The 13,137-nt window shown below is 39.8% G+C and overlaps 1 protein-coding gene across 1 annotated transcript; it reads right to left on the reverse strand.

The window, feature by feature from the left end:
• Positions 1-6,729: 6,729 nt before the first annotated feature.
• LOC132660324 (gametocyte-specific factor 1-like) lies at positions 6,730-13,048 on the reverse strand. Its single transcript, XM_060604343.3, has 7 exons — positions 12,941-13,048; positions 11,265-11,377; positions 10,700-10,820; positions 10,426-10,527; positions 9,192-9,258; positions 7,657-7,727; positions 6,730-6,908 (listed from the first exon to the last, which is right to left on the reverse strand). Exons 2-7 carry the CDS (start codon positions 11,355-11,357, stop codon positions 6,895-6,897), a joined length of 468 nt encoding a protein of 155 aa, XP_060460326.3. The 5' UTR covers positions 11,358-11,377; positions 12,941-13,048; the 3' UTR covers positions 6,730-6,894.
• Between the last annotated feature and the right edge of the window lie 89 nt (positions 13,049-13,137).

Genomic DNA, 13,137 nt, shown 5'->3' on the forward strand with positions numbered 1-13,137 from the left:
GCCATTGTGATTTGAAGTGAAATGTGATTTTTCAGGCTTCAAATTGCAGTAAGCTGGTGAAATTGTTGACATTGTTACTGTGACCCATAAGTACTTTTCAGATACCTGCAGACTGAAATTTCTGAGGAAGACCTAGGGCTTGAGAGGACAGAAGGGGTGGGTGGGTTCCAAACCAGAATCCAAAGTCAGGCTTCACTGCGTTCAGTAATGCGTCAGGGTGACAGGATCCTCAGCTGAGAAAGCTGTTCCATTTAGCAGGAGTGAACAAGCCCACCAACTTGTAAACAAACTCCCCCCCCCCCCCCAACTTTCAGTGGAGATTTTAAAATAAAAATGCGCCACACATCTATTCTTTCTATTCTTAAATGCTTTGTTCATTCATCTCCAACCTAGAAAGTTCCTGCTTTATCTAAGATCCCTGCTGAGTTGTCTTTCAGACTGGCTTTTCAGCCAGGTTGAATATATTTGAAAAGGGAAAAAAACCAAGGCATTTACACAGGGTTAGTCTAGGAGCTAGAAGCTAGCTAGGATTAATACCATAAACCGAATCTGATCCTGGCTGGTTCTCTCTGATGATAGGCTAGCATTTGTCCTTAAATTATAGATTATGTATATTAAATTTTTTAAAAAGTTTATTTTGAGAGAGAGAGCATGTGTGTGCGCTCATGCTTGGGATGGGAGGAGGGCAGAGAGAGAGGGAGAGAATCCCCAGCAGGCTTTGCACTGTGAGCGAGGAGCTGGACATGGAACTCCAACTCACGAACCGTGAGATCATGACCTGAGCCAAAATCAAGAGTCTGGTGCTTAACTGACTGAGCCACCCAGATGCCCCTATAGATTATATTTTTGAACTAATAATTATAAGGTAAAAACAAACACTCTGGACTAATGACTATAAAGACAGATCTGTACCCTAGTGATTAAAAAAACAAATCTTTGTTAGAAAATTAGTTTTCTCAGCTTTTAGGATGGAAGGAACTCCAGTAGTCCTTGAGATTCTTTGGGAGTTTCAGTGTTTGAGATAGCCCAATAAAACTGAAACTTTAGTCCACCGGAAGACTAAAATATTAAATTTCTTTGTTTCTGGCTTGAGTGCTGTCAACAAAATCCTGATTCTCTTATCTAATTATAGATGCCGGTCAGTAGTTAAGTGCCAAATTAAAAATAGGAAAATTATTGGGGCACCTGGGTGGCTCAGTTGGTTGAGCATCCAACTTCTGCTCAGGTCATGATCTTGCGGTTCGTGAGTTTGAGCCCCGTGTCGGGCTCTGTGCTGACAGCTCAGAGCCTGGAGCCTGCTTCGGACTCTGTGTCTCCCTCTCTCTCTGCTCCTCCTCTGCTCATGCTCTGTCTCTCTCTCTCCTTCAAAAATAAATTAAAAAAATAGGAAAACTATTCAATAAATACAGTTGCAAAATATTTCAAAATGAGAGAGCTAGGGGATCATAATAGATGTTCTTACTGATGAGGATAGATTGGGAAGTATTGCTGTAGAGGAGGGTGAAAAGTTGGGCCTGGTTACAATTTTTCAGGGAAAGTAGCACAGAGAAGTGCTGCCAGCAGGGAGCCAAAGAAAATAAATTTATGTTTAAAGAAGAGTCCCTAGTGGGAGTTTGGATTGAATAATAACCAATAATAAGCTCGAGAAACACAGGATAATAAAGGGTGAATAAAAATAGTGATTTTTAGAGGTCCCTGGGTGGCTCAGTTGGTTAAGCGTCTGACTTTGGCTCTGGTTATCATCTCATAGCTTGTAGGTTCAAGCCCCACATCGGGCTCTGTGCTGACAGTTCAGAACCCGGAGCCTGCTTCGAATTCTGTGTCTCCGTCTCTCTCTGCCCTTCCCCGGCTTGTACTCGGGCTCGTTCTCAAAAATAAACAAACATTAAAAAAAAAAGAAGTAGTGATTTTTGAAAAATTTGTACTTTAATTCTGTGGCTTAATATATAAATGTCATATACCTATGTAATCCACATTGCCTATAACAGTTACCAGTGGGCTTGAGAAATCTGTTCTCTGTGTTTTCTGTGACTTCCAGCTAGTTCTTTTTCCAGGAGTCAGCAACAAATAGCTCCTCACACTGTTTCTGATGCTGGCAGCTAAGATGTAAATTGTAAGTCAAAGTTTGCAAACCATTGTGAGTATCACTTGGCTTATGAACAAATCGGTGAGGAAATGGAACTGCTTAAAAGAAGTTTGTTGAAAAGGTGGTAGAATGGCAGAATTATACTAAAGAAATCTTACCCACTAAAAATTACATAAAGGACTAATCTTGCACTGAACAGTTCTAAAATTCTGTCATTCTGATCTGTTATTTTTAAAAACGTCAAATGTTTTATGAGGACTTTAAGATACAAAACAGATGAACATATGGGAAGGGAAGCAAAAATAATATAAGAACAGGGAGGGGACAAAACAGAAGAGACTCTTAAATATAGAGAACAAACAGTGTTGCTGGAGGGGTTGTGGGAGGGGGGATGGGCTAAGTGGGTAAGGGGCATTAAGGAATCCACTCCTGAAATCACTGTTGCACCATATGCTAACTAACTTGGATGTAGATTAAAAAGTAAATAAATTATTAATAAAACAAAAAATAAGATAAAAATAAAAATGTCACTCAAGGGTCATTTTTTTCTCTGAAACCTAATGTTTGCCTGGGATTAAGTTCTTATGTTTTCTTATAACCTCCTTCCACCCTCCTTCCTTCCTAGCACTTAAACTGTGTGTTAGACCAGTGGTTCTCAAAGTGTGGTCCCAAATTGCAGCATCAGTATCACTTAGGAACTTGAGAAAATGCCAGTTCTTAGGACTTACTACAGACGTACTGAATCAGAAGCTCGGGTGAGATGTCCTTTCATCTGTGTTTTAGCAAGGCCTTCATGTGATTTTGATACCCACGAAAGTTGAAGAACCATTGCCTTATACTCTTACTGTCAACATTGTTCCTTTATAATGGACCACGCCACTGTAGTTCTTAACATAGTGTGGCAAGCACAGTAGATACTTGATTATTTTAGAGCACAGGTGTATTTTGTCAGGAGCTGTTAGGACAACTGTGAGACATCATCTACCTTGTAAGAAAACGTGGAAGAAGAGACTAAAATATTGGAGATTTGTCCTTTCCTCGTTTTATACCACAGTTGCTTGGGAAGCCTGCACAGAAAGGTCAAGAAGTATGGACCAACAATAAGATAAAGCTGGGGAACCAATGAGCTATAGTTTGGTACATTATGACATGAGTAATGGGCCTTAGCAATTGTTTCCCCATCATACTGTGAATGTAAGAGTAGAAATCCTAAACGTGATTGTAGGGAAGAAACTTCATAGCTAGGAAGGCTTGTTAGCATTACATAAATACAACTTAAATTGCCTTGTTAGGACTTTTTGGTGAAAATGAGTGATTCTGGTTACCAAGGTTTTTGAAAGATTGATTTATTCAGTATAAATATTTAATCCAGGGCACTGAGTCTTCTTTATACCCCATGTCTATATACATTCTTCATGTTCAGCAACTTTGATTTTTCTTTTTTTTGTAGGCACAGAACTGTTACATAGTCAAGATCATGTCTCTCCTAAAGCACCTTATAGTAAAATAATAATAAATCAGAATGAAGGGACATTAAATGGAGACATAAACCACCTGTTATGGGAGTATGGGGGAATAGTTAAGACTTTGGGGATCTAGGCAGGCTTTGAGGCAGTTACTTTGAAACTTTGCTTTTTTTTTTCCTTTTAAGTATTTTTCCATAAGTTTGTTTACTTTCAAAGCTTTGACCAAATGTTACGTCAAAGGCCAAAAAAAAAAAAAAAAAAAGTGATATTTTAGTTTCTATTGTGCCTTCCTCCAATGAACTCAAAACTTCTCAAAGTGAGATTTGAGTAGATCTGACATCTATATTTTGAATGGCAGCTGCCTAATTAATGATGTTTTATTCCTTAAGACTAGGGTGGCCAACGTGTTGTTGTTGTTGTTATCCTAGGATAATTATTGTTCCCCCTTCATGCTCAAGAGTATCCTGGTTTGAAGGAAAGATTATGTGGTCACACCAATCAATTAAGACTACATGGCTTTTTAGGGGATGATACCATATACCTAAGATATGATAAAGGAAGACATCTTTGTCTTTTGGGCTATTTTTCCTAGGAAACATTTTCTTAAAGTTTTTTTCAAAGGTTTATTTTTGAGAGAAAGAGAGATAGAGACTGTGAGCTGGGAAGGGGCAGAGAGAGAGGGAGACCCAGAATCTGAAGCAGCCTCCAGGCTCTGAGCTGTCAGCACAGAGTCCAATATGGAGCTTGAACTCACAAACCATGGGATCATGACCTGGGCTGAAGTTGGATGCTTAACCAACTGAGCCACCCAGGTGCTCCACCTAGGAAACATTTTAATTTTCATATAGTTTGGTGTTAATATACCAAAGTGTAATTTAAAAAATTCAAAATCTGTGTAAGGCCTTAGATGAAAATCTTGTTTATATTATGTAAATACAAGGGAGCAAGTCAGTAGCCCTCCTTTGTACAAAGTATACTAGAATGTGCTAGATTCTATAGGTATCTAGTTATTCTCCCTTCTATTTTCTGCTTTAAAGGGGAGAAAAAGATCATCTGAAAAGGATCTAGAAAGTATTTAGGTAGGAATAAGTCTCATAGGGTCAGAAAATATCCATTTGATTATAATTTCTACTTTTAATTGTAAGTCTAACTATACCTGAACTAATCAGTAAACTAGCAAAAAACTGAAGTCATTATTTTAAAAAAATTTTTTAATGTTTATTCATTTTTGAGAGAGAAAGAGAGACAGAGCACAAGCCAGGGAGGGGCAGAGAGCGAGGGAGACACAGGATCCAAAGCAGGCTCCAGGCTCTGAGCTGTCAGCACAGAGCCCTATGCAGGGCTGGAACCCATGAACCAAGTGATCATGACCCGAGCTGAAGTCAGACGTTTAACAGACTGAGCCACCCAGGTGTCCCTGAAGTCATTTTAAAATTAGCTAGCTGCAAAAAACAAAAAACAAAAACAACAGCTTAAAAGGAACAAATTTTGGCCTGTTATAAATTGGGTCTTGATTCAGTTTAAGCACCAAGTATGTGAATATCTCCTAGATGCATAGCACCAGGCTAGTGATATATGGTATAGCAAATACAAAGCAGCATGTGATTCTGACTTCTTTTGTGAAGATTTGTGGTATGGTTGAGGTTGGACACCTGTTAAGTTTAAATGTGGTGAGGCATAAGAAGTAGCCTTAAAAAAAACAAAAAAAAACAAACAAAAAAAAAACCAGCTAGAAAGAGATTTCAATGGTTGAAGGGCAAGGGGTAACATTTAAAAATGAACAGAGTAGCAAAGAATAAGGTGTATACAAGATTGGAATAACCTGACTTCTATAGAGTTAAGAAGGGAGATTTGGAGACATGCTCCAGACTCAGCTTCTCATAAAAACTATATCTTTTTTGTTTGTTTTGTTTTCTAAAGTAGTCTCCATGTCTAACATGGGGCTTAAACTCACAACCCTGAGATCAAGAGTCACATGCTCTACTGACTGAGTCAGATGCTCCTAAAAACTGTATCCTTTTTTTTTTTTACTTCTTTTTAAAGTTTTTATTTTTTAATTTACATCTAAGTTAGCATATAGTGCAACAGTGATCTCAGGAGTAGATTCCTTAATGCCCCTTACCCACTTAGCCCATCCCCTCTCCCACAACCACTCTAGTGATCCTGTTTGTTCTCCATATTTAAGAGTCTCCTATGTTTTATCCCCTTTCCTGTTTTTATATATTTTTTTGCTTCCCTTCCCTTATGTTCATCTGTTTTGTATCTTAAAGCCCTCGTATGATGAAATCATATGATATTTGTCTTTCTCTGACTGACTAATTTCGGTTAGCATAATACCCTATAGTTCTATCCACATAGTTGCAAATGGCAAGGTTTCATTTTTTTTGATTGCCCAGTAATACTCCATTGTATGTGTGTGTGTGTGCGTGTGTACGTATATATATACGCACACACGCACACACACACACATACCACATCTTTATCCATTCATCTATCGATGAACATTTGGGCTCTTCCATACTTTGGCTATTATTGATAGTGCTGCTGTAAACATGGGGGTGCATGTGTCCCTTAGAAATAGCACCCCTGTATCCCTTGGATAAGTACCTAGTAGTGCAATTGCTGGGTTGTAGGGTAGTTCTATTTTTAATTTTTTGAGGAACCTCCATATTGTTTTCCAGAGTGGCTGCACCAGTTTTCATTCCCCAAAACTGTATCTTTTAAACATGGAAGGTTTGTACAAAATTAATTGAAGAAGGTTGATCTGATGGTCATGTAGTACATGACTTGGAGTAGGAGAAAAATAATCGGAGGATAAAGAATCTGATTAAGGGGGCGCCTGGGTGGCTCAGTCGGTTAAGCGTCCGACTTCAGCTCAGGTCATGATCTCATGGTTTGTGAGTTCGAGCCCCACGTCTGGCTGTGTGCTGACAGCTCGGAGTCTGGAGCCTGCTTCAGATTCTGTGTCTCTCTCTCTCTGCCCCTACCCTGCTCACGCTCTGTCTCTCTCTCTCTCTCTTAAAACTGAATAAATAGTAAAAAAAGAAAAACAAAAAAGGATATGACTAAGGTTACTGTATTTCCTCCACTAATAAGGGAAATAGGCAAAAAAGCCCTCTAGCCTTTTGGTTGACAAATGAGGATATGAAAACAAGGAAGACTAAAAAACCAAATGAAGCTGGTCACAGGAAGGATATTCTTTATTTAAATAAATAAAAACATATTAAGATGCCAACAATGACTGGAGTTGTTATCTAAAACTTGACAGTTAAGATTTCCCCAAAGTTTGAAAAAGGACAATACATTTTCTGTCTGCTGGCTCTTTAATCCACAGCTTCTCCATCAGTTTTTCTGACCTATGGGTAGAAAGAGAACATTAAAGTAGTGTCATTTTTTATAGTGTTTTTATAGAAGACCTAAGCTCGATATGTGTTAGTTGCATTTCAAATAGAGTTTTAGACAGTTCTTTCTCCATACTCTGACTTAAAGGCATTGGGACTTTCCTTGCATTCTACTATTTGGTGTGGAGAAGGACTTAGAGTAGAAAATATGGTTTATTTTTTTAAAGAATAAAAGTTTGTCTAAGAAACTTTGAAGATTTAGAATACGACATTAGTGATTAGTTAAAACTATGTTAATATCATAGAACTATGATATTGTTAGTTTTTTTTTGAGAGAGTGCAAGCATAAGTGTGAGAGGGGCAGGGGCAGAGGGAAAAGGAAAGTGAGAATCTTTTTTGTTTTTTAAATGTTTATTTATTTTTGAAGGAGAGAGAGACAGAGTGTGAGTGGGGGAGGGGCAGAGAGAGAGGGAGACACAGAATCCAAAGCAGGCTCCAGGCTCTGAGCTGTCAGCACAGAGCCCATCGCGGGGCGCGAACTCACCACGAGATCATGACCTGAGACGAAGTCGGATGCTCAACCCAGTGAACCACCCAGGTGCCCTGAAAGGGAGAAACTTAAACAGGCTCCACACCCAGTGCGGAGTCCGACTTGGGGTTTGACTTCATGACCCCAAGGTCATGACCTGAGCATAAATCAAGAGTCAGACACTTAATTGACTGAGCCACCCAGGGACCCACTAGTTTAAAAAAGTTACGCTACCTTTTCTCCAGGACTTATAGTTGTTAGGATGTTTTTCATCCATAGTCTCTTTTTTTATGTCTCCTGAGTCACTGTAGAAGATAACCAAAAAAGGAAAATTAGTTGGAGACCAGCACTGAAGATTTAGTTTAGATAACCAGTTCTAGGGGATTAAAATTACTTTATAAAAAAGGTTTATTTATTTATTTATTTTGGGAAAGAGAAAGGGAGAGTGTGCATGAGTGGGGGAGGGGCAGAGGGAGAGAAAGAATCCCAAGCAGGCTCTGAGCTGTCAGCACAGAGCCTGGTGTGGGACTCCATCTCACAAACTGTGAGATCATGACCTAAGCCAACGTCACAAGTCAGATGCTTAACTGACTGAGCCACCCAGGTGCCCCAGAGATTAAAATTACCATATTATTGTCAGAGTAGGAATTATTGACTTTGTGCAAGCTTCTGTTTATACAGTCCCTTTGTATTCCCCATACCCCTGTACATGTGGTGGGTAATTCCATTGATGGCTTCTCTCTCTCTCTCTCTTTTTACTTTTTTAATTTTTTTAATGTCTTATTTATTTTTGAGAGACAGAGACAGAGTACATTCGAGTAGGGGAGGGGCAGAGAGAGAGGGAGACACAGAATCTGAAGCAGGCTCCAGGCTCTGAGCTGTCAGCACAGAGCCCGATACGGGGCCTGAACCCATGAACCATGAGATCATGACCTGAGCTGAAGTGGGACACTTAACCAACTGAGCCACTCAGGTGCCCCTCTAACTCTTGTTTTTAAGTTTACTTATTTTATTTCGAGAGAGAGAGAGAGAGAGAGAGCAGGGGAGGGACAGAAAGAGAGGGAGAAAGAGAGAATCCTAAGCAGGCTCTGCACTGTCAGCACGGAGCCCAGTGTGGGACTCAAACTCACTACCCAAGAGATCATGACCTGAGCTGAAACCAAGAGTCAGATGCTTAACCTACTGAGCCACCCAAGTGCCCTGGCTTCTCTAACTCTTAGATGTGCCCTTCAAGCTTGTTAGGTTGGGGATCCTTGTTAGGTTGGTTCATGTGTAGTATAATAATTATTTTCCCTTTACAATTTTAGGAATTTTTTTTAATTTTTGAAAATATAAGATAGAATTGAGAACCTGTGTAATCAAGTCCTTAATGGATTAAAGTCCTAAGTGGAGCCTTAGGGAGGGAATGGAGGTACTCAGAGCCCATGGGTATAGATTTTTAAAAATTTATAATTGAAGTTTAGGCATCTGCCAGGTCTATGACGTAGTGGCCATCTAGCTTTAAGAATTAAACTTAAAGGTATTTTTCTCTCTGTTCCAGTAACTTTAAAAATTTTTTTTAGAGAGAGTATGCAAGCGAGGGAGAGAGGCAAAGGGAGAGAGAGAGAAAGAGAGGGAGAATCTTAGGTTCCATGCTCAGCACAGAGCCTAATGTGGGACTTAATCCCATGACGCTGGGATTATTACTGAGCCAAAATCTACACGCTCAGCTGAGTGAGCCACCAGGCGCCCTACTATTCCAATGACTTCTTTAAGATGATTTATCTTACCTTTCACAAACCAGCATTTTTGGAGCAAATGTCTTAAGAACAAATAAAGGAGAATGATATGTGTTATCTAGAAAGGAGGAGAGAGGATGGAGATGTGATACAAGTACTAAGCATTTTTTTTTAATTTTTAATTTTTTTAAAGTTTATTTATTTTATGAGAGAGAGGAACGCATGCTGAAGGGGCAGAGAGAGGGAGAGAGAGAGAGTCCCAAGCAGGCCCTGCCCCATCAGCATGGAGCCCAATGCAGGGCTCGAATCCATGAACTGAGACCATGACCTGAAGAGTCAGACACCCAACCGACTGAGCCACCCAGGTGCCCCAGTACTAAGCATTTTTAGATTGTTGCAGAGAAAGCTAGTTGGCAGCAGAGATTTGAATCTCTCTTCCATAGTTGTTGCTGGGAATTGCCTGTGCCGCCAGGGACAACGTTCCCACCAGTTTTACCTTAGGTGTGGCCATATGATTAGTTTTTGCCACTGGAATGTGAGTGGAAGTATTTTCTTCTGGGTCAAGCTGCTTAAGAGGCACCTGCGCCTCCACTGTCTTTTTGTGGCAGTTTGGGAAGCCAAGCGTGGAAGGTGACAGTCACAGATGAAAAGAGCCTGTGGTCTCAATCCACCATCCCCACTGAATGCTTGCATTGGGCTACACAAGGAAACTTCTGTTGTGTTAAACCAGGATATCAACACAACTTGAACTTTATCTGTTAAAGGAACTTGCATTATTCTAATACACACATACATCTTTATTTAATACTTATCTTATAAGGTAGGTGTTATACCTTTATAGGTGAGGGAGATTTGGTTGAGAAGTAACTTTCCTTATGGCCACAGCCTATGGTTGAACCTAGACTGACTGAAAAACTAGTGAATTCTTTATGGCATGCTACATTTTAGAGAAAGGATATCACTTGAGATGGGATAAATCCAAACCTTTTAGACTACACGTTTCAATTTATACCAATACTTTTTTCTATGGAAAGTGACCAGATATTGGTAAGGTAAGATTCTTTAAGCTGTTATAAATGATTTTTGGTTTTAATTAGATCCCTTTTTGCTGGGTTGCTTCTCCAGATGCAGATGAAATTCCCAGATTTATTTGACTGTGTTGAAGGATTTTGTGGGAGGAGTATTAAGACTTCATTTATCCAGGACTACAGTACTTATCAGCTATGAAGGACTTAGGGTCCAAGCCTTCACTTATGGCTGTGTTCACTGTTTCACCCTTGCTCACCTATGTTCCAGACATCAGGGTCTAGAATCTGATTGGCAGTATTAGAAAGTTTTTCATTTGGCTCCAAACTCGGAGAAATAACCTTTGGAAGATTGAATGGCTCTGAAATAAAGCAGATCAGAAGTTGTAGAAGCAGAGTAGAAACTTCCTTTTGTTTTTCATTCCTCTTAGTGGGCTAAGACTTCCCTAGTTATGAAATATGGAGGGCATGGGGCAAAAGAACTTGATGCCACTCATCTATCCTCTCCCCCACCCCCCCCAAAAAAAGACTTACCATCATCTACAGCAGTTCTATTGACACAGTTAGCCTCATGTTCCTTGAGCCTTTTGACTGGGACCACATGGCAAGCATTATATTTGCAATTAGCCATCTTTTTAGCTATCTTCAGATTTTTCTAAAAGAAAAAGGCTCTTGTGAAATGGCTATTAGGTTTTGCCTGTATTCTACCCTCCATTCCTTTCATGAAATGCTGAAGACAAACCATTTCCAACATTAAGAACTGCTAAGTGCTATGTATGGTCAGAAGCTTGTTCTTTTTTTTTTTTTTTTTAATCTTTTAACTTTTTATATTGAGCTTATATTTCTTCCACCAGTGATTTAACATTTTTTTAAAAATTTATTTATTTATTTGAGAGAGAGAGAGAGAGAGAGAGAGATTAGAGAGGGAGAGAAGGAGAGAGAGAATCCCAAGCAGGCTCCACACCATCAGCACAGAGCCTGATGCAGGACTGGAACTCACAAACTGAGATCATGACCCGAGCTGAAACCAAGAGTGGGATGCTTAACCGACTGAGCCACCCAGATATCCCAACATTTTGTATTAACCAGGAAAACGTACCTTTCTACATGATGCCAGGTGGTACTGTAACCTGCTGGCTGGCATCCTGTGGTTTGGGTCATAAGGACATATTTCTAGGACTTCTGGCTCCATGAGGCCTAAATAGTAGGAACCTTGGGTTGACAAAGAAAATATTGACATTTAAGATCAAGTAGTTTTGACATAGGCCTACTTTCTGTTCTCAAAAAAAGAGGCAAAGATATGGGTATCTCCCTATGAAAGTTTTGCATGTCTAAAGCAATAGCCTAGTCAGCTAATAGGAGAACTTCACGGCTTACATGCCTTGGGAAACTAAAAATTAACATTTATACATATATTTTAGTCTCATGGGTTCTTTTGAATAGAATTCTGTGCCCCCAAATAGAGTATTAAACAGACAAGGCTCTTTGGAAAGCTCACAGTACTGGGGTAAGATGAAATTCACCATCAGCTTGAGTGTTCAGGAAAGCAAGGCCGGGGCAGCTGGTTCCTTTACAGTTCAGCATTGCTCCCTTCCTTCTCTTTGCCAAATCTATCTAAATTAAGCCCTTTGCTAGACAAAGATGCTACTTGTCAGATCAGCATAGCCCTTTTGGGGAGAGGGGAAGAGAAGAATGAACAGTACCATGTTCAAGTTCAGGCTACTTTATAATTATCTGCGAATGCCAGTCTGAAATCTTTAAAGTTGTACGTATCAGCATATGAAGACTCCTAGAAAGAACTAAGAATATACCATCTCAAATCTGCCACATTTGACTGCCAATAGGAGGCCTACTTTCCCTTATGGCTAGCTGTCTTTAGCTATCCTAGCAGACATTCACTTCAAGGACTCCCAAGTTTCCAGGCAACAGCTACAGCTGAGATTTCTGCAAAGCAGGGACAGCATAGTCTGATTGAGATGGGGGGGGGGGGGGGAGGATCAAGGCAGAGTGGCATAAGAGGGAAGGATAGAAAAGTGCCTAGAATAGCCCATTTCAATTCTGCTTTGGATCATGCCTAGGGCATAGACAAAGGGCACAGAGCTAGACTGTTAAATGTCAGATTTTCCTGAGAGCATTTAGATGATTAAGTCCAGGGATTTACACTCAGGTGCCTTTCAGGAACGCAAGCCAGGGTGGCCCTTTCAAGCTTACACTGCATGTTAATGATAATATTAGAGCCACGAACACTTATTATAAAGTGAATTGGCTTTCTGGAAAATAACACCTGCAGTATAATCCAGTATCATACAGTTATCTTTAGATTCTTAAAGATAATAGAAGAGCTTTAATACTAAAATGTAGTCTTCAGATAACCCCAAACCCTTATTTTATCCAGCAGCCTAGAAAAGTATAAAGTTTGATCAGACTGATAAGGCTGGTCTTAACAAAGAGTGCTTCAAAAGTGGCAGCAAGAATTGGTAAGCTTGGACCATTTGTCTAATTATCGGTAGCTGAATATCCCATGTTGGGAGGCCAAGACTATAATGGAGGCCATTTGAGTTAATACTATTAGACTTGGCGAGAATGTTGTAGCCTCGAAGCTACTTTGACAATTAAACTGAGTCTAGAGGCCTTTGAGATCTCTTACGTTATTCTTGAAGCAGTGTCTCTCAAGAATCTGAAGGGAAGTGTGTCTGAATCTGAAGAGGGAAACAATCCTACAAGTCAGAACAAGGCAAATTTCGCAGAAGTTTGGGGTGAGGGAGAGCAAAGTACCTTTGTCAAGTGATGTAAATCAACTTTCTGTTCAAGCTACTCAATTCCTCTTCTCCCACCATATGGTCTATGGTTTCTCAAGAGGTTTGGAAGTTTTTGATGTCATAGTTAAGTCTTGAATGACTGTTTTTCAATCTTGGTTGTGCATGAAAATCACTGAGTAGTTTTAAAGTGACAGATCTTCCAGAACTAGCAGA

This window comes from Panthera onca, chromosome B4 (assembly GCF_046562875.1).
Source record: "Panthera onca isolate mPanOnc1 chromosome B4, mPanOnc1 haplotype 2, whole genome shotgun sequence".
In the NCBI taxonomy this organism is placed as follows: Eukaryota; Metazoa; Chordata; class Mammalia; order Carnivora; family Felidae; genus Panthera; species Panthera onca.

What these genes read in the sequence shown, in the direction of transcription:
- LOC132660324 (XM_060604343.3), bottom strand. Translation starts at nt 11,357, where the DNA reads ATGGAGCCAGAAGTCCTAGAAATATGTCCTTATGACCCAAACCACAGG. An exon ending in CCCTGATGTCTGGAACATAG is followed by an intron (nt 9,259 to 10,425) that starts GTGAGCAAGGGT and finishes CCTCCTTTCTAG; the next exon opens with ATAACACATATCATTCTCCT. An exon ending in AAAATGCTGGTTTGTGAAAG is followed by an intron (nt 7,728 to 9,191) that starts GTAAGATAAATC and finishes TATCTTCTACAG; the next exon opens with TGACTCAGGAGACATAAAAA.